The sequence below is a fragment of the Festucalex cinctus genome, chromosome 16 (genome assembly GCF_051991245.1).
Source record: "Festucalex cinctus isolate MCC-2025b chromosome 16, RoL_Fcin_1.0, whole genome shotgun sequence".
In the NCBI taxonomy this organism is placed as follows: domain Eukaryota; kingdom Metazoa; phylum Chordata; class Actinopteri; order Syngnathiformes; family Syngnathidae; genus Festucalex; species Festucalex cinctus.
The window spans coordinates 9,700,763-9,721,772 of NC_135426.1; the positions used below are offsets into that span (position 1 = coordinate 9,700,763).

At 40.9% G+C, this 21,010-nt stretch overlaps 1 protein-coding gene across 6 annotated transcripts in view; it reads right to left on the bottom strand.

Moving 5' to 3' along the window:
- Positions 1-21,010, bottom strand: part of dgki (diacylglycerol kinase, iota) — a 40,543-nt gene that overhangs the window by 9,365 nt on the left and 10,168 nt on the right. For 2 of the 6 annotated variants that reach the window (XM_077499750.1, XM_077499745.1), the window contains exons 2-21: positions 14,512-14,614; positions 11,542-11,637; positions 10,275-10,349; positions 10,142-10,198; positions 10,004-10,069; positions 9,858-9,926; positions 8,286-8,402; positions 8,129-8,203; positions 7,951-8,046; positions 7,226-7,308; positions 7,010-7,070; positions 6,512-6,625; positions 5,306-5,437; positions 4,115-4,193; positions 3,946-4,001; positions 3,328-3,390; positions 2,207-2,280; positions 1,990-2,101; positions 783-869; positions 562-674 (exon numbers count right to left, since the gene is read on the bottom strand). In XM_077499750.1, coding sequence (XP_077355876.1) covers positions 562-674; positions 783-869; positions 1,990-2,101; positions 2,207-2,280; positions 3,328-3,390; positions 3,946-4,001; positions 4,115-4,193; positions 5,306-5,437; positions 6,512-6,625; positions 7,010-7,070; positions 7,226-7,308; positions 7,951-8,046; positions 8,129-8,203; positions 8,286-8,402; positions 9,858-9,926; positions 10,004-10,069; positions 10,142-10,198; positions 10,275-10,349; positions 11,542-11,637; positions 14,512-14,614 — 1,728 coding nt within the window. Of the gene's footprint in view, positions 1-561; positions 675-782; positions 870-1,989; positions 2,102-2,206; positions 2,281-3,327; positions 3,391-3,945; positions 4,002-4,114; positions 4,194-5,305; positions 5,438-6,511; positions 6,626-7,009; positions 7,071-7,225; positions 7,309-7,950; positions 8,047-8,128; positions 8,204-8,285; positions 8,403-9,857; positions 9,927-10,003; positions 10,073-10,141; positions 10,199-10,274; positions 10,350-11,541; positions 11,638-14,511; positions 14,615-21,010 lie in introns of all 6 variants that reach the window. The other 4 variants (XM_077499749.1, XM_077499744.1, XM_077499746.1 and 1 more) reach the window with 3 other exon arrangements.

A 21,010-nucleotide genomic window follows, 5' to 3' on the forward strand; every position in this document is an offset into this window, starting at 1 on the left:
TGATAAAAGGTCGAAGGCTGCATTGTGCAGTCCTACATACTTCAAATTGTGTTATTTTACTTGACTTTGCACAACAATGAGGTGTTATTTGCTTTCCAGTCCTCTCATTTGACTTCCACTTCCCATAATTTCCTCCTCTGTAGGTCTTCAGTGAACCGATGCATCTTAATAGCGCTGGAACATGAAAAGGGAAACATCTCTTGCAAAACACTACGAAATCCCAGCAGCAGGGTAACAACACGGCGTCCATATGTCATGTGACCAGCAGTTGACCAATCACAGCGTAGTAGCTCTGAAACAGTTGGCCAAACTCTCTCTATCTACGACTCTGTCCAAAATGATGCAACACCGCCATCTACTGGCATTTACCAATTATTACTGCTGCTTTGTCTTTCTTTCAGATATAATTTACAAGTTTTTGCAGCACACACACACACACACAAAGAATATTAGTGCAGTGCGGGGGTGGAGAAGTGTTAGTTGCTACGCACGCACGTTCACACATTATTGACAGGAGTGGACGCCACGAACTTAGCGTGCGGAAGTGCGTGCGTGACTCACTCGTTAAGCAGGGGCACCGAGGTTCGTCGCTTGCTCTTCTGGACCATATTGGCCTGGTTGCGCAGCGAGATGCGCAGCGTGGACGGCGCCAATCGGCACGGCTCACCATCCACCTGCGCGAGCGGTGGGACGAACGTCAACCGAGTCGGAAAAAAAGTCTTCGAGTACAAAATACTCGATCGGACCCCAAAAATCAAAACTCATGCTGAGGGTCAACGAACCTGAACGGGCACGGTCTTGAACGTGGTGAGGACCACCTCTCGGCACTGGTGCAGCCGCTCGCCGTGACCGCCCACCTGCAGCGCCGCCTGGAGGACACAATGTGAAACAATGGTCAAACACAAACTCCTCCGTGCACTATGTAAGTCACTCGTTGTTGCTGTGTCCAAATATGGTCATTTTTACTGCATTTTTCCCCATAAATTGGTATAAGAACAAAATATATTACAATAACATATTGTTAAGAAATTTATGTTTTTGACTTGATTTGCTTATTAACTCATTTACTCACAAAAACGTATAAATATGTTCTATTTTAAATGTTTTAAGTCTCCCAAAGACGTATTTATATGTTTTATGTTTTTTTTTTTTAATGCTAAATAGGGGTGTGAATTGCCTAGTACCTGACGATTCGATTCGTATCACGATTCACAGGTCACGATTCGATTCGATACCGATTAATCCCGATACGAATTTATAAGTCGATTGTTGCGATTTTTTTCATTCAAATTTAGAAAATACTAATCAGTAAGCTTGTAGAGTGTAAGATTTATATGAAAATGTATTATTTATTTATCTGAAATTTCAGTCTTATGGAGGTTGTAATCTGTTTCATGTTTGAACAGCATTAAAATAAAATATTAAGGCTTAATGTTCCGTTCATATAACATTCTTCCATGCTCAAGGTGTGAATCCTAACCCGAAGTCAGACGTTTTGTTGAATATTTTTCCATTAAAAATGGAAGTTTAAAAATCGATTCACACACACACAAAAATAAATAAATAAAAATAAAAAAGGCAATGATGATAAGACGTTGAATCGGTAAGACTACCGAATGAACAATTCTGAGCTCTTAAAAAAAAAAAAAAAAAAAAAATCGTTTTTTTTTTTTATTGAATCGATTTGAGAATCGCGCGATGTAGTATCTATATGTAGTATATTTGTGAATAATGATGAAACTTAGCTATATTCTAATGATGATTGCTGCAAAACAGAAACAGATAGAAATATACTTTTTTTTTTTAATGAAAGAAGAGACTCTAATCTTTCTTTTGGTAGGTTCCATGTTTTTATAGCAATATTCTGTGGGCCTTGCAAAATCAGTCAAAATCCAGTAAAACAGCCAGGAGTGAAGGGGATTGCTTCTGTGAAAATGGCTGGGAGTGAATGAGTTAAGGAATAACCTTGCGGCCAAAAGTGCATCATACCAGCGAGGCCATGGTGAAGCCGATGACCTCGATGCAGCCGTCGTCGTGGCGCTGCGGCTCAAAGTCACGGTGGTCGCCGGTGTTCCCCCAGGGCATGGTGCCCGCGCAGTACCTGAAGCAAGCGGAGGGCAATTAGCGCTCATGTCGTGTCCACTCAGTCTGGATGACCGCCAGGCCAGAAGGACAAAAAACAAACAAACAAACAAAAAAAACATACCTGGGAATGTTTAGAAAGACGATGCACTGGAATTTCAGCTCCTGGATCTTCGGAGTCAAGTCGGTGCCGTCACACTGCAAAGCACGCGCACCAAATCTAATTAATTGAATTCATTTTGTTAGCAAGCTTGACTCAATTGACGTGTATCACAGAAATGAATTGAAATACTCCCGAAAAAGAACCCAGCCATTTTCAAATTCATTTTTAATTAGCCATCAAAATCAACCCATTTTTCTCCTTCTCAGGTGGCGGCCATTTGCTGTCGGGTCATGAGCTGTGCTGAGCTCATGAACTGTGATGTCATTTTTAGTTGACAGCAAGTTACAAAATGGCCGCACCCTGAGATAGTATCAATCAGAATGCCGCATTTAGATTAGTAGGACCTATACAACACATTGTAAAGAAAACTTTTCGGTTGACTTCCCCTTCAAATAAGAAAACTAACACTGGATTCAATGAAATCATAATTACAAATGTAACAGTTTGATTTCATGTAGTATGTACTGTACTCATGTGCTGGATGTGCCATCTATAAGCAACAACAATGATAACACCAAGCTGACATTTAGATTTATATTTTTGTTTTTAAATCTTTGAATATGTTTAATCGACTTACTTACCATATAGTGTATGTTAACCTACAACCTATTGAATTGATTTTGGCATGGAGAGAAAGTCTGGACATCCCTAGTCGGAGAAATAATAGATTTTTTTTTTTTAACTTTATCTTTTTCTGTTGGAGAAGGATGAGCTCCCTCCTCTTCACTCGAAGCAACCTCGGAACAAAGGATGCAAGCCATGCAATATTTGGTGTTCGAATTAACCTAGCATAACTGGGATTAAATGTTATGCTGGCTCCCTCTAGTGGGAAGTGAAATCATCACTTCTGTCTGTTGTCGTGATTTTAAGTTCCATACATTTGTATGGAATCTCTAAGAACATTTTGTTTTTGAACACTTATTTATTACAATATTTATTTGTGGCTTTTCTATATTCAAGTGCAATAAGTACGCTTCCTGTTCAAGCTAATTTTCAATCCTTCCAATTTGTCAAATCCCACAATGTCATTCACAGACACGGCCAACGTGAAAGCGATCCGCCGAGAGCGTGTTTGCACTCACCACCACTCGGACGTGCTTGGACAAGTCCCTCGAGCTTCTCTGGAGGAAATCTGAGAAGGCGGCCTGGCAGCCACACAAGCACAAAACACACACACATATATTGAAGAGAGAAAAGAGCTTGTTACATTAAGAAAAATCGAAATAGAAAGTTTTTAATGAGGCAATGGTGAATGATTCTAATACTGCAAGCATGGGGCAGCTAAAGTCATTTTTTAACTTAACTACTGGCACAAAACCAATTGAAAATATCAATTTGCCTTGTAACGTTTTTTTCTTTCTTTCCATCTGTGTAGATTCTCAGATCATCATAATCCACAAATGAAGGCAACTGAACTTTTTTTTTTTTTTTTTTGGCAAATTAGTGTTGTTTTTTTTCTTGTTTTCCAAAATAGTTCAAGAAATGGTAGTAGGCTTTATAAGTTTATTAGGATTAATTGTAGCAGTTGACAACTGGCACACAGATTCGCCTCACCACAAAAAGGGAGTTGTTCTACTAGTGCACTAAATTGTCTCGCTACTGAGGACAAAGAGCATACTAGTACATATATGGACAATCAACGCACTAGTAGTATGTTGAATATACATTGAAATGCCGTGTGTGTCAAAAGCGAGACTCACTCCTGCATAGAACATCTTGTTGCGGAAGCGACTGTTAAACTTTTCAGGGTTGGCCTCTGGAAGAGAAAAAGAGCAAATAATGGACATGAGATCAACATACAGGGAGAGAGGGTGGTTAAAAATAGAAGGAGAGCGAGGAGGAGGAGGAAGAGAAATGGATTCCACTCACCTCTGGACTCGTGGAACTCCAGCGTGACGTGAGCGTCGAAGCCCAGGCTGAAGTAGTTGTTGAACACGTTAAGGGGCAGCTGAGGATGCCACAAAAAATACCTCACAGCATTGAAGGACACTTCTTCAAAATATTCACACCACTCAGGACATCTTAGAGACTATTACTCAAATTCCTACATTTCCCACAATTCCACATTTTACATCATCTTTACCATTGAAGTGAATGGAGGTGCATAAATATTTTACAAGTTGTTGATTTGCACCATTCCAACAACAAATTGTTTAAGTGCATTGTGTAAATCCACATATTCCCCAAATCACAAAATATTTGACATCGGTTGAAACCATTCCGACTCAAATTTGGCCAGCTCTGTCAAAATATCTTCTCACATTTTCACAATAAAATTTCCAAATAAAGAGATATTTGACATATTCACCTAGTCCTACCTCATATGCTCAACTGATCCACACCATTCTCATTCCAAACTGTTCAGCTCACTCAGGATATCTTGGGAACTATTTCCACATTCCAGTAATTTCCATGTTCCCAAATTTTCACACTGTTCACAGTATCTTCACTAAACAATTACCCAAAGTTTCACAGTAAAATTTAGGGATGTTGGATGCCACTTTTTCAGACCATTACTTTGGTAATTCATTCTTTGAGTACTCACTGATAAAGAGTCCCAATACCTTGAGTAATTTGGATATACCGTATAAAGTTTAATTTAACACAATGACAAAAAATTGTGAAGAGCTTTCTTTTTGATGCAGATGATGGTTCGCTGATGTGTCAAATTGACGCATTACAGTGCCAATTACTGCTGAGGTGGACTCACTCAATGTCAGATTTTTTTCCCCTTAAGTAGCGATGAATGGTATCGGCAGCCACCATGAGTACCCGATTCCTTAAAATAAGTCTTGTATCGCTACTCCATCCATATTTCCTTCCACATTTCCCAAATGATTCAAACCACTTCAATTGCAAACGGTTTCATTCATTCAGAACATCTCCACAACAACCATTTCAACTTCAAGCAAAATATCCTATATTTCAGAAATTCAATTAATTTAGCATTTCAGATCATCGTCAACTGTTCAACATTGACATTTCTCCACAAATTTGGATTTTTTTTTGTTTTTTTTGTTTTGTTTGGCATTCTCCCGACGGCCGTTGTTTCTTGTTTACCTTCTGTGTGCCATCTTCGGGCTGCTGTTCGGCACTGCTCTTCTCCACCTGCAGGTTCCACCTGTCCAGCTGCACCACCGAGCCGTCCTCCACGTGGCCCAGAACCTTGGACACAGGTTCGTCCGTGTAGCCCTGCGGAGCGGACGGGAAGCCGAGGTGAACGCGTGGCAGGATGTGACCTGCCCGTTCATGTACAGTATTAATTGCAGCGGGTGAACTGTCTTAACTCATTCACTCCCAGCCATTTTCAAAGAAGCAAGCCCCTTCACATAATATTGTGTTCTATTGCTATAAAAACATAGAACCTACCAAAAGAAAGATTAAAGTCTCTTCTTTCATCAGGAAAAAAAGTATATTTCTATCTGTTTCCGTTTTGCAGCAATTATCATTATAATATAGCTAAGTTTCATCATTATTCACAAATCTATTTAGAATTGTGAGTAATTGAGCTTTTTTTTCCCCAACATAGCCTTGGTTGATCTCTTATACTCTGCTGCCACCTGATGGCCGTTTTTGTAATAACTACAATTTCTTTAACCGTTCTTTGCAGTTGAGAGGCTGCATCAAAGCCTTCTGTATGCTCCAGCATAAACAAAAACATATAAATACGTCTTTGGGACACTTAAAACAGTTGAAATACAACACTTTTATACAGTTTTGGAAGCAAATGGGTTCATTGTGAGGACAAAGAGTGTAGTAGTACATATAAGACAATTGAGCCCACTACATTGATTGATTGATTGAATTATTTTTTATTTTATTATCTGTTCTTATTGCTGCTGAAAGTCTAAGTCTAAGTCTACACAGAGGTGGAATAAAACCTCAAATGGCCTGTCAGAGATTGGGAACGGTGAACTGACATCATGCAGAGAAAGAAAAAATAATCTCCTTATGACACAAAGGTCAAGCGTGGTGGATAGGATGCACAGGAAGAAGGCTCGCATAAACTTCCTGGAATGTGGCCGAGGGATTTTTGTATGGACAAAAGTATTGGGACCACCACATGAACCGCAATAAACTCAAGTTACATTTTACCCAAATATTAACTTAAATTGCATCTACTTAGCTCAAAAAGCTTCGATTGCATGTTTTTGTTGTTGTTGCTTTTTAACTAGCACACAAAATTACACTATAAAGCACACAAACCAAAGTGCATTTATTTCCGTTTTGAAGGTACGAGTAAGTCAGTCAAGGTTAGGAACTCACCCCACCCCAGTTGAGCGTCCTGGCGAGGTCATTTCCTGTTCCCAGAGGAAGGACGGCCACCGGAGGCTGGGGGTTCATCTGTAGCTCGTCCAGCGTGGACAGGATCCATCCCACCTACGCACACAAGCATGCGCACACAAGGTATAAGCTGCGGGTATTTAAAGAAGCAAATTGCAAGCATAAAATGTATTTGGAGGCGGGGCCTGGCGAGGTGGCGTGGGACATCAGTGATGGGTTTTACTGTTCTCTCACTGGTAATAGGCAGGCAGAAAATTTGTGCTTTGCCAAGAGCACTGTTGAAGTGAGTTGAGGAGTTTTGTTTTGATAAAAGCAACGCCTAGACCTCATTTTGCATGCAGTCTTGTGGCATCTACAGGCAATTATAATAAATTTTACAAGGGGGGAAACAATTACTCATAGATTTTTGACCTACACAAAACAATGACTTAAAAAAAAATCTGCAGCAATAAACTGTAATATAGTATCAACAAACTTTACCGTGCCGTCTCCACCGCAGGCCAAGATCCTCAAGTTTGGCACTTTTCGATACAAATCCAACCTGAGAGTGGGAAAGGTGGGAAAAGCCGAGAGGCCTGGTTGAGTGATGAGAAATGATTCATGACCCGTTTGTGAGTAGGTAACGTTTCACAGGTGAGGGGATGAAGACACACGTGTGCGATGAAACAGTAACAGATGACGGCTGGGGACACTCACGCCTCTCGAAGGCCGCCCTGCGACAGGTCGAAGACTTGCCGCGGGTTCAAGATCCACATGAACATCTGGAGCACTTTGGCGCCCTGCGGACCGGAGGCAGATGGGGTTGGATGAACTCTGACCTCTATGCTGGCCATGTGTCCACCTCGCGTCCTTATTTTGGAGTCATTTTAGCTGACATTTGGCAAAGGTGGAGATTTTTGTCCTGTTTTCCAGTTTCCAACTCGTGCTCTTTAACTAATTCAAAACCATAAACGTGTAAACACGTTTTTCAATACTTTGTCCTTCACTCCCAAAAACGTCTTTACACATTTTTTTGTTTTTAATGCACGACCATACAGAAGGCTTTGATGGAGCTTCTGAAATGAAGAGGTGGCTCAAAGCAATGGTAGTTACTACAAAAAAAATGGCCAACAGGCAGCAGCAGAGTATAAGAGATCAGCCAGGGCCATGTTGCAACAAGCTCTTTTTGCCAGTGTTTTCAACAGGTTTGTGAATAACAATTGCTGCAAATTGGAAACAGATACAAATATACTTTTTTTCCTGATGAAAGAAGAGACTCTTTTCATAGGGTCCATGTTTTTATATCAATAGAACACTATATTCTGTGGGCCTTGCAAAATCAGTCAAAATCAAATATAACAGCGAAGGGGGTTGCTTCAGTAAAAATGGCTGGGCGTGAATGAGTTAACTAGATCCATATATTGTTTATTTAGTGCGCCAACCTGGTTGCCTCCACTCTTTGGGTTGACGAAGACCAGGATGGGTTTCATGAGCGGCGAGGGGAGTGGCTTCAACATGAACGGTCGCCATTTGGATTCCTGAGAAAAGCCAAGAGACCAAGTGAGATTTTCAGGCGCATCAGTTGCAGAAAGGTATCCGAGAATTGAACTAGTCACTTACGTCCAGTCCCTTCTTGCTGGTCCTGCGCTTGAAAGACGTCCGCTTTTTCCTCCTGGCCGAGTTCTTGAGCGAGTTCTGCACACGGTTGAGTGGTTGTGCGATTAGCGCTTAGCGTTAGCGGTTAGTGTGCTAGGTGGATGCGAATTTGTGCGCGTGCCTGCGGTTTCCTGACTTTGATGATCCACGACGGAGGCACGATGACTCCGGCGTGGGCCCCCAGGGAGCACGGCTCCTCGATCTGGTGCAGCATGAAGCACGTCACCTTGTTGTGGAACTGCGTACGTAACAGACAAGACTCCAGTTATTAGCTTCAACTTGTTACTCAGGTTGTTTTGCAAGACTTACCCAACTTATCATTTTTTATTTTTTTTTTAAGTCCAATCGTACTTCATGTTTTATTTTTAAAAGGCATCATATTGTTTCATATTTCCTTCATCATATTGTTTAGTCCAATTGTACATTCATGTTGCATTTTTTAAAATTGCCTTACATTGTTCTTTTACAAACAACTTATTTTTGTATTTATAATATATATTGTGTCATTTTTTAAGCCTTTCTGTACATCATGTTTTTAGGTCAGCTCTACATCATGTCATAAAAAAAGCCAGATTACACATTTTGTTTTGTTTTACATTTCTTACTAGACATCATGGCATTTGTAAGAATGCCTTATTATACAGGGTCAGGCAAAATGATATGACACATTTGTAGGTTTAATAAAAGTCAAAATAAAGAAACCAAAAAGTGTTTTTATTTTCGAAAACTACGTATAATGCCATTTTTTTCCATTTAATGCTTGTTTTGTGTCTGTATAGTGCCATTATTTTTTGTTTCTTTTTCAGTTGATGCCATGAATTGGACTGATGAACATTACGCTTTCATTGTGGAAACGTTTATCAAAACAAACAAATCTGTAACTGCAACATAACGAGCGTTCGTTCCCTTTGCACTTCAAACTTGGCAGACATGATCCTGTACCAGCTCGTAACACAATCTTGTTATGGTTTACCAGCTTCAGAGCTACTGGATCTGCAAAGAAACGTTTGTGAACGCCTTCAACAGTGTGTAGACAGTGTGTAGACAATACACAATACATGCCATTTTTTAATGCCTTACACTAGATCATGTTTTTTTTGTCTGACTATGCACCATATTTAAAAAAAAAAAGCCTTACTAAAAGCAAGTTGTTTTTTGAATGCCTTACTTGGCATGATTTCTAAATGCTTTAGTATAAAAAATAGTTTTTTTTCAACACCTTACTGTATACTTCCTGTCATTTCAGTCTGACTATACATGTCAGCTTTTCAAATGCCTTAATATCCAACATGTATGTTTTTTTTTAAATGTCTGACTATAAATAATCTAATTTCTAAAACCTTAGAAAAACCTTACGGCAAGGGATGGGTGAGTACTGATACCAGGTATCGGTATCCTTGCAACAGTGGCTGATACCAGTATCAGCTCATGAGAACTTGCACTGGTATCGGTTTGGACTAAACATCCCTACTTACTATACATCACGTTTTTTTAGTCTGTTTGTTTTTTTACTTGCCTTGCTATACCTGTGGATCGAAAAGAACAACCTGCCTATCTTTAACATGAGCTTCCTATACCATCAGGTACATTTTTTAGTCCAACTTGTTGAATGCTTATCCAGTATTAAGTGCAAAAACGAAAGTAGCTGCGATGGTTTCACATAAATAAACACAAATTTCACCCACACACTTACAGCCTGTTTACACCACGAACAGCTGATGGCAATAATTTCTTTACTGTGGAAAAACTTCTGTTGAAAGCTCTGTGGAAAAACACACAGACAGAAATAGATGGCGCTAACACGTTTGGACTATAATGCGTTCACATTTTGCCAGCAACCTTTCCACACTGTTTGCACTTCCCCTCCTGCCTCCGCCGGTGCACCCAGTGATGCCTCAGCACGTTCTGCTGCCAGAGACAAGACAAACTCGGCGTTACGCGTTTCCGTCAGTTCCACTCGTGCGTCGAGTGACTTACGTCTCTCAGGCACCGCGATCCTCCCTCTCTGAAAGTTGGCTTGCACCTGAAGTTGATCTTGAGCACAAGATAGAAAATACATGTCAGGTTAGTAGGAGTTTTTACACCCAGCGTGTCGGCGCGTGCGCGTTACCTTTTCGAGCTGCTCCATGCAGCTGGTGTGAACGACGATTTTGCAGGCGGCGCACTTTCTCCTGGGTGCAGACTTCTTCAAGTAGAAAAAAAAAACGTGCACACGTAGTGAGATGTGCACTGTATAAACACGGGCAAGCAGTATATAAAAGGACAAGACATACAACAAAGTTGTGGTTGACTCGCAATACAATAATGCTTAAAGTTAAAGGTTTTTCGAAAGCGTTCGGTGAGCTGGGCTTTTGTTTGCCATGAATGAATGAAGAAGAAGAAGAGAAGAAAATAGAAGCTACTGAAAATGGACTTAAGTGTAGACGGTATCAGACTGTCAGTGAGTGAGCGCTCCGTTAAGTCTTTAATGGGTGAAGCACCTTATTTGGTAGCTGGAGTGAGTATTTTCTCGCACATCCCACTGTGTGGCAGGGCAACCGTCTGAGCCAATTTAAATATCTAAGATGAGTTCATCTGGAAAAGCGCAAAATGACCTTAAAATGGCCGCTTCAAAACAAAATGGCTGATATCGCCCCTTGAGACTTTTTTTTTTTTGCAGGTTTACTCATGATAGACATGTTAAGTGATACTTGGCTGCAGGAGCTCAATTTTCTAACACAATTGCAGGTGGTGCATGTTTTGTGGGTCGACTTGTGATAGGCATGTTTACCAAGTTTCGTGCTGCTCAGTCAAACTGGCTTCGGAGCTGAATAAAAAAATAAATAAATAATAATCCAATAGGCAAGAATCCTTGGACTTGAGCCCTAAAATGGCCGCTTCAAAACAAAATGGTAGATTTCCTGTGTGTTTTCAGGAATTTCATCTCGACTTGAGTCAGGATAGACATGCATGCCAAAAATTGTGTTCCAAAGGGAAACAGGTTGTGAGGGTTGAATTTTCAAAAACATTTCTCAAAGCAAAAGCATGATCACGCCGGCAAAATATGTTTTTGAGTATCGGAGAGCACTCAAAAAATGTTTTGGCCTAGAAATCATGACCATAATCAAACATCCAGCGACATGTGACAGACAGCCTTCACACGGCCACATTCCACTCACTGAGCATAAGAAGCAAGGCGCTTATTCATTTCAGAGGCGGCTCGTCAACACGAGGTCACCGCGTCCTTTTCTAGCCCTGACGGAATATTCATCTCATTGAGGGCCAATTCACTTCTGCTGCACTCCTTTTTACAAGTGTGCGTGTGCGTGTTCGTGCCACATGACGCGACTCTTCTCAGTCGCTCCTCCAGTGCCTAAAAGCAGAGGTGGGGGACTCACCGCGGCCTTGACGAGGCAGGTGTCCTCTCCCAGGTAGCACAGCTCGCCCGAGCAGCTGGTCTCCATCCACAGGTGGTCCCCGTTCACCGCGTTCTCCTGCCGGGTGAGATTGAGAGTTTAGATTAGCAGCGGGTAAAGTCAAGAATTTACAATATAATATCATCATTTGTTGCCTTCTTTAAGGTGATTAACCTTGCTGTTACATTGTGAGTTAAACTGACTCCTGCAAACGTAGCAAATTTTGGGTTATCATCAGAATTTGTAAAATGTTCACAGACAGTTTTTACTTGTCACAAAGAAATTGTTCAGACAAATTTTGACTGTCTGCAAAGGTCTTTTGAAACCTTTTACTAACCCTGACGAAATCCCCCAATTAGCTACATTTGCACGCATTTGTTGCTCAGTGAGATACAGGGTACTTTTCATTTATTGATTTATTTAAATTTCCACTTTATAAAAGATGATGATGGCCCTTGGAACTCCCTATATGTTTTATTTTTTGAAATTAATTTTAAAACATTAAGAAATATGTTGACATTTTGGAAAACTTTATGTTAGAGATTTGATAGGAAGAGTCTTCTTGCAAAGGGAGTGTCAGGTTTAGCATTTTGTGTGTGCAGTATTGAGAAAGCCATTATTGTATTGAGAAATGTGTGTTGACAAACGTGAAAAACTGTAACAAACATGCATAATGGCATTTCAACAATTATTATTATTATTATTTTTTATTTCAACGCTATTTTCTTTTTGACTGCAAATTAATATCGGCTTGAAATATTGGTTATCGGCCTCCTTGACTACTAATAATCAGTATTGGTATCGGTGCTAAACTATATCGATCTGTCACTCATACTTACTCCTTACACATCTAGCCTTTTTTAAGCCTCATCTTCATCCCTGGAACTCCAAAGTTAGCCTCGCCTTAGCTCAATGATATCACCTTTTCACTTAAACTGCCAGCGTCCCTCGTGAGAGTGCTCCACCAATGCGTCAAGCACATAATTGCTTCTGCCGAGTGGGATGCCACTTGTTTGGACATACACGACCCACTAAAATCAGCCCTGATGTTTTACTAATGAGCAATCATTGAGATCATTGATTGCATACGACAGTGTATGCGTGTGTCGTGCAGAGCGCTAAAGGCCAGCTATGACGTGAAGGAAGCGTCCCTCCAGGCAGAGCCACAGCAGTCGTCAGATGAATGCTGATTTGCACCTTCCAATGAAAATCATGCAGCACATGTAGTAGTGCTGAGTGCTGTCGTCAATTGAGAGCACAAATTTGACAACACAGGAGCACGTGGACGGTATATTCTCACAGGCATATTTTCTTTATCCTCTGCATGGAACTAATACTGTAGATTTGCTTCCCATCAGTGGCTAATCAATAATCTATCATGGGTTTGGTGAGCTGTAGTTAACCCAACAAAGAAGTGCCCAGAAATTGTTTGACTCCAAAATAATGATGGAAAAAGTGGCTTGTCTTTTTTTTTTTTTTTTTTTTTGATCTTCTGCCTCCACAAATGTAAATGCTTCTTCCTTTGAAGATCCATTCGTGCGCCGACTATATGCCGCAGTCGACTAAAAATAGCTGCACACACGCCTTTCTGACGTTTAAAGCCACTGTAAAGAATTCGGCATCAGTTTAGTCGCCGGCGCCGCTGCTGTCTCTTAATAGGATTGTTACACACACACACAAAAAGTGTATATTTTGAAAACATTGTGATGCAACCGCACTATATTCTCTTGAATTGCACCTCTTTGAAATGGAATAGAAAAATGAACATCAAAGTGCTGGAGCGGCGTCGGAGTGGTGATTTGTGGCTCAAGTGCTGTTAACTCATTCACTCGCAGCCATTTTCACTGAAGCAACCCCCTTCGCTCCCAGCTGTTTTACTGGATGTTGACTGATTTTGCACAGCACACAGAATGTTGTGTTCTATTGCTATAAGAACATGTAACCGACCAAAAATAAAGATTAGAGTCTCTTCTTTCATCAGGAAAAAAGTATATTTGTATCCGTTTCCAATTTGCAGCAATTATTATTCACAAACCTGTTGAAAACACATGGCCTGGCTGATCTCTTATACTCTGCTGCCACCTGTTGGCCATTTTTTATAATAACTACCACTACATTTCTCTGTTTCCGTTTTCCAACAATTAGCATTAGAATATAGATAAGTGTCAGCATTATTCACAAATCTGTTTAGAATTGTGGGGAAACAGTAAGTTTTCAGCATGGCCCTGGTTGATCTCTTATACGCTGCTGCCACCTGCTGGCCGTTTTTGTAATTACTACCATCGCTGAGTTGAGAGGCTACATCAAAGCCTGTATGCTCGAGCATGAAAATAAAAAAAAACGTATAAATACGTCTTTGGGACACTTAAAACATTTAAAATAGAACATATTTAAACGTTTTAGGGAGCAAATGAGTTAATAATGGGCCACCAGGCAGCGGAGGGCTTTAAAATGTCTTAAACGGAAGAGGAGTCAGGAATAAAAAAAAATCTGCATGGTGTAACTAACGAAAAAGGACATTCAACAAGATTGATACTTTTGATATTTTAAACACTTCTACTTGGTTACGCATGTGTAAAAACAGATGACGTGGATACAAACCACAAAAAAATATAAAATTGATCCAAGAAATAATCTTAAAAAAAAAAAAAAAATGTTTTTGAAAATAGTTTCACCCACCCACCACTTATTAAACTTTTTAAAAAGAGGCGGAGCCAAGTGAGGTCAAGTGTGATATTGGCGAGCCTGTGTGTGAGTGTCTGGATGTGAGCAGTGGTAGACAGCAGCTCCTGCATGAGATCTCCAGGAAAAACTCACACCCAAACGCTCATACATTATTCACTAGGCCACGCCCCTTAAAGGCACGTATCCAACACAAGGATACAGCCGTACGTACTGTAATTTCATAAGATCGCCGTTTTTCTTTTATTACGATCTTTTTCTTTGACTGACCGTCCAGTCCATGCAGGTGCGAGGCTCTTTGGTGGGCCCGTTGGAGGGGGGCAGGGCCTGTGGCGGGCCCAGATGCTGCAGGCCTGAGCGGGAGATGGCTTTCCTGGGAGAGGACACAAAAATCAGCATTTACACCCTCCATTTGAAATTACTATGAAATTGTATGTATTTATTTCTAACAGCCTTGTGTTATTTTTCTAGTTTCAATTGGCTCAACTGCTTTCAGCATGTGGCTGTTGGATATTTTTGTCCAATCGGATTTGTTTCAATAATTGCAAAATGATCGGCGGTATTAAGTGGTTGGTGTTGGACCCAGTGAAGGGCTAAGTAATAAAGGGGCGACCCTCCACTGGTTGATTGGGAAGCAAAAAAAAAAAAAAAAGCACAGTCATCCACTCGGTCGGTGTCAAACGTGTCGAAATCACAGCGAGAACTCCTTTGCGGAATTAATTATTCATGGCATGCCCGCACACATTGGGCCGGCTTCCGCTGGAGGAGGAAGGAGCGGGAACAGCTTGCGGCAGAGCTTGCCAGCCTGCCAGCACTTTCAGCTTTTCGGACGTTCTGTCACCAGGATGACTCAGCCATCGTTCATTTGTGCCAGTCAAATCCGTCCTTCTAATCCAGGTCCATTCAGGTCTTCAGGTCTGTGTTGATATTTGTCCGAGGTGGAAGCGTGGCATCATGGGAGTTGCAGTCTTTCAACTCTAATCAACATTTCGAAGCAATGTGCAACTTTATAACTTCAGTGCATTTGATACATGTGCATGGAATAATAATAAAAAAAGAAAAAAAAGATTCAGTATTTAGTTATTGTTATTATTATTAAGCTATTATAAAATGTGATTTTGCCACAGGGCTGAGTTTGCTTTCAATATTTAATTGGTCATGTTTATGTTTGGTAAAGCTACATTAGCTTGTTAGCCACCACAATCAATCCATAGACATAGATACACAAGTATCATCGCACAATAGTTCAGAGAAGAATGGGGGGGGGGGCAAAAAAAGAGTTGAAGTGATGTTGCGCGTTATTCCTTTAAAGAACAAATAATGGTCTATAGATTGTAGGCTACTTGTGGTCTGGAATGAATGGACTGATTTGTAGCAGCTAACAAGCTAACAGATCTTTAATAATCAAACTCAGTCCTGTGGCCAGTTTTTCAGTTTTGGATTTCCTATAAACGACTTTTTTTTTTTCTTTTTGTGAACAAATGATACAGGGACTCATGCGCCAACCCGTTTAAGTTTCATTGCGCGTCCGGGCCGACTGCCTCAAACTGTCAAGCCGGAGGACAAAGAGGAGTCTGTTTACACACCCTGTAACCTGATGACATACGCACACACACGTACAAACACACAAGACTCCTGGGATAAAAATAGTATTGCGTGGGTGACAACGGCAGAAACGCAAGGACGTATGCTGACTGGACATAAGCCACACTGGAATAAAGGAACCCCCCCACATACACACACTAACACATTCAGACTTCATCCATCCATTTTCTTGAACGCTTATTCCTCACAAGGGTCTTTGGAATGTGGGAGGAGACCGGAGTACCCAGAGAAGACCCACGCGGGCACGGGGAGAACATGCAAACTCCACCCAGGAAGGTCTGAGCCTGGACTCGAACCGGAGACCTCAGAACTGGGAAGCGGACGTGCTAACCACTCGACTACCGTGCCGCCCCATTCAGACTTCATGTGAGAGGCAAATAACAAATGCTGTTAACGTGACCTATTGGTTGGCTCTGTGTTTTCATATCACCTGCTGCTCATGCGAGCGTGTAGCACAAGTGTGTTGACGGCCAATAGGAGAGAGTGAAAGTCGGGGCTTAACGAGATGTGACCTAGAAATGACGATGCTTCACCTGCTCACCACACACAAACAAACACACACAGACACGCACACGCAAGTGAACACACAAAGTGGCAGGGCAGCATCAAGTCTGAGTGAGTCCTAATCTACTAAAAGCAGACGACATGTCAGGCATTAAGTCTGGCTCCTAAAATTATTCATGGGGAAAAAAAGGATAAAAAGTGTTGACGAGTGGTGCTAACACATTTTTGATGTACAGTTCAAGTACAGTGAAACCCTATTTAACAAAGAGACTAAAATAAACCTTTTTAAATATAAATATTAAAGACATTTAAACATCTTCAAAAACACTTTTTAAAGCATTCTTTATCGCTTGTTGTCAATCGAAAAAAAACCAAAAAAAAACGGACTACTGCTTTAACTTTTACTTTGAGGAAATGAAAGGAAGAGTCTCGCTTGCACAGATCCCCAAATATATCCAAATATACTGGAGAACAGACACAAATATAAAGAATATTTGGTTGTACCGGTATATATGAACAGCCAAACATTCAACCAAACTTTATATCTTCTGCTAGCTTAATGCTAACTAATGTTAAATACTGCTAAATGCTAAATGCTAATGCTAAATTAGCTAAATGTTAAATGTGAAGAACACTGATTTGACCGGCCCCCCAAAAACATAAAAATTGAGATATTGATATATTCTAATTCTGCACTTAATTCCCTTTAAAATGATATATAATGCATGGACATGCCTAAAAAATTGACAAAGTTACAGCAGTTTTAATGTTGGAAGGTTGAAATCTCTACTTTTGAGAAAAAGGGGTTCAAGTTTTGTTACTTGCATCTTTCAAATGTCCATAGCAACCAGTAATTTAGGAAAAATATATGAATCTGAAATTTTCAGGAACTAATAATATATCAGTGGAAAGTCAATTCCAATAGCAGGCAAGGTCATCGTTCGAGATTTTAACCCTTTGAATGTTTTGGAAGTTTGACCTCTCAAGAGATGAAATCAGCCTCAACTTTGAAGATTACATTCAGCTTACAATTCAGCTTCTGAGGCATCAGCCAAAGTTTGGTTTCTCACTATACGCGGCAGGACTCGGTCTTCATCTCCCAAATTGAAGGGCGGTTTACTGTATCTAAAAATACACAATGCTTATCCATAGTCAAAGAACACCAATGATTCTTCCTTCTGTATGCGCTCATCCTCCTCCCCGCAGAGGTGGGCCGTTGGCGTTGCCGTGGCAACGGAGCAGCGGGATGGCAGTGGGCTCATCCGGTAAATATGCAGACGACGGCCGAGTATCCGCCGCGTGTCTTTCAAATATTCAAATGACACGTTAGGTAGGTGTTGTCATTATTCATTGAATATCCTACTCGCGCACTCAATTGCCCGTGTACTAGTATGCGCTTCTGGTGCACCGTTTGTTCCAGTGCTCTCAATTGTCTTACTAGCGTGGAAAAAGAGCATACTAGTACTGTACATAGAGAAATGAGTGCACTAGAAGGTTCCGGAACACCTCACTGGTGTTGAAGTGATTCGCTTGAAAGACAACACGGCTCTCGCTGGCGGCATTTGAACTTTTTCAGCGGTGCTTTCACGACAGATGACAAAGCAGCTGCAAGTGGGAGGAACCCGACTCAGCATCCTCCGACTTGCCCAATGCCAGAGTCCATTTCGACACGACTACGCAGGATGAGGAGGAGGACGAGGAGGAGGACGAGGAGGAAGACGAGGAGGATGAGGAATGTGGGCTCAGCAAGCAGACCTTATCTCTAAAGCGCAGCCAAATTCATTTTGCACAGATTTGACTGGAGCGCCGTCTGCACCTGGCACTGTGCTTGAGAAAACCCACACAAGGATTGGGAGATCTGAACCCCACAGACTGTAGCGATTTTGTGCCTGTTTTTCATCTGGGGAAAGAAAAAACATGGGTAACTGATGGTTCTCTAAAAATGTTAAGTGTCAGCTACATTTACTGTCGCAACCATAAATATATCACCAACTTTCCCCTAAGAAGTTTCATATTTCAAACTCAACATCAACTTTAAAAAGAAAAAAAATGATTCTGATCAATAGAGGGAGTCCCTGAGTTACGTCAGAGTTCCTTTCCTACGATAGTGATGGAACCCGAGTTCCAGCTTAAGTCAAATTTCTCCATTAAAGTAAATATTTACATCAAAATAATTTACATAAAAAAATCAAAAATACATTTAAAAAAAAAAAAGATGCTGTCCGACTGTCCGACTGAAGCCCAAGACTTTACCGATGTTCGTCGGTGTCTCTTTTTTACATCTAGTTTCGTTTCCATGGTAATTGCTTCTCATTTGGCTGGACCAAAATTGATAGAAGACGTAGCTTTCTTCTTTGTGGCCATGATGTGGAAAAAAAGAGGGCAAAAAAGCCAAAGATACTCCCATAAGCGCACAAGCGCCAGCACTAGCTAAGGGCTAAATGGCGGACAAGGGGAAAACACACAAAATGGCGGATGGGGCCACAATGGCAGGCCGGGCGTAACCGTTGTAAAGTCGAAACGCCTTAGGCCGAGTGCACCTTACCTCGAGAACTCCCTGTAGTGTGTTTATGGAATATGAACAAAGCATCAAAATCCATCCGTTTTTATCAGTCTCAGGGAGCGGCCATTTTGCCACTTACTGTCGAATGAAAACAACATCACAGTAGCAGGCGGGCTCAGCTTGCGAATGTCACATGACCAAAGCCAGAAAACAGGTGAACTGTGAATGGTTGTTTCCTGAACCCGTCTGGCACTGTTATGTCATTTTCAATCTGCAGCAAGTGGCAAAATGGCCGCCACCTGAGATGGACAGGATTTTGCTACTTTAGTCATATTCCATAATTGCAGTATCACAATGACGTGTTTAGAATAGTGGGAGCACATGGAACATATTATCAAGAACATTTTGTACTTGATCTCAATTTAATCTCAATTTATGTCATTTTATTGATGTTCATCGGTCCTTCATTTATGTTGCAGTCTTTGACTGTTATCTACAAAAAGAAGACATACTGGGCAGTGCGCGAAAGGTCACATAAGGGTTAAGAAGGTAAGATCACTCACCTGCGGCCGAGCAGCCGCCGAAAGACCGCATGAACCCTCCCTCTCCTCCGACGCGGTGTCGTCCCTCCGTTTGTCATCGCTTTCTTTGGCGCGACGCAACTAGTTCAGCCGACGGACGCGTCTGTCACTCGGAGACCGCCGGGCGACCGACACCGGAGAGTCGGCGGACATCCGAGCTACCCGACGGACGTGCGACACCTGAGCTATGCTGAGAGAACCAGACCTCCAGTTTGAAGGGGAAACTTTCAATAAGTCCGCAAAAGCCACAGATTTGATTGCGATTGATTTGAAACACGGGCCAGGTCAATCAGAGATCATTTGAAACAATTATTTAACTAAAATAAGAAAAAATGTGAAGTGGAATCTTTTTTTTTTAAATGTTATTTTGCAGAATACATTAATTAAACCATTACAAAAATAAATATAAATACAACTGTTACATAAATTGCTTATTTGACTATTATTTCATTTGATTTGATCAATTTATTGAATTTATTTTGTGGGAAGCCCTTTGATTTTGAGACTCTTTCATGAATAAGGGTCAATAAATAAATTAGCTTAAAATGACTTGACTATTTAATGAGATAAAAAATAAAAACATTTTAATTCTCCAATTTCAGGAAAAAAATGGCTAGATTGATGCAAAATAACATTTAATGAGTATATAAAACACAATAAGACTAATGAGGCAGTTATTTAATTAGATTCATGAATTAAACAAGAAAAAAACTACATAATGCTTGTTATGTATGCATGCACAAGGAACACATTTTGACCAATCCATACAACTTTAAATAATTGAAAGGCTTGCTCAATAATTCAATCCATTTTATAAAAAAAACAAAACAAAAAAAATTGAGCTACCCAGCCTGAGGTTATATTGTGCATTTTATATATCGTGAACGTAGCAACATAATTGTACTAGTTTCGCTCGAGTGGGAATAACACGCATTAATAAATAATGGCACACATGAGACCACAAACAGGAAATGCCACTGCAATCTTTACATTATTCTGCAACTCACAAACGCACACTTAACAAGCCACAATAGCAGGAAGACATTAACACACACCCACACACGTACACAAAAACACACAACTCCGAGACTGTGGCGATCAACATTTTTTTGTCATGTGACATTCCTTGCTCTGTCTGTCCTCCTCCCTGTGTGTTTGAGGGTAAACACTGTTGCTAACTAAAACAGCAGCACCGTAAACAGCCTCTCGACAATTGCGAATGAGTTCCCTGCACAGCATTTAAGACGGCTTTACGTCATTAGCTTTCCAGTAGTATGCGGTCACGCCACAATGTTGTGTAGTAGTGCACTTACTGCCCCCTATTGGTGCGGAGTAAACTGTACACACTTAGAACAAATAATTCAAAGACGCTGTAAGTGATTTAAAGGCTTTTCTTCGCGCCTGCTCTCACTCTTGCTGTCACAAAATAGAGACTTGAGACAAAAGTAGTGCTTTGCTGTTGTCACGTCCAATTCTGGAAAAAAGAAAGATCGCTTAATAACACAGTTATTTGGTGTTTTGGGCGGTTTGGTGTTCGGGGCAGGTGTGGGTTTGTGGGACAACGATTAAGTGTTCA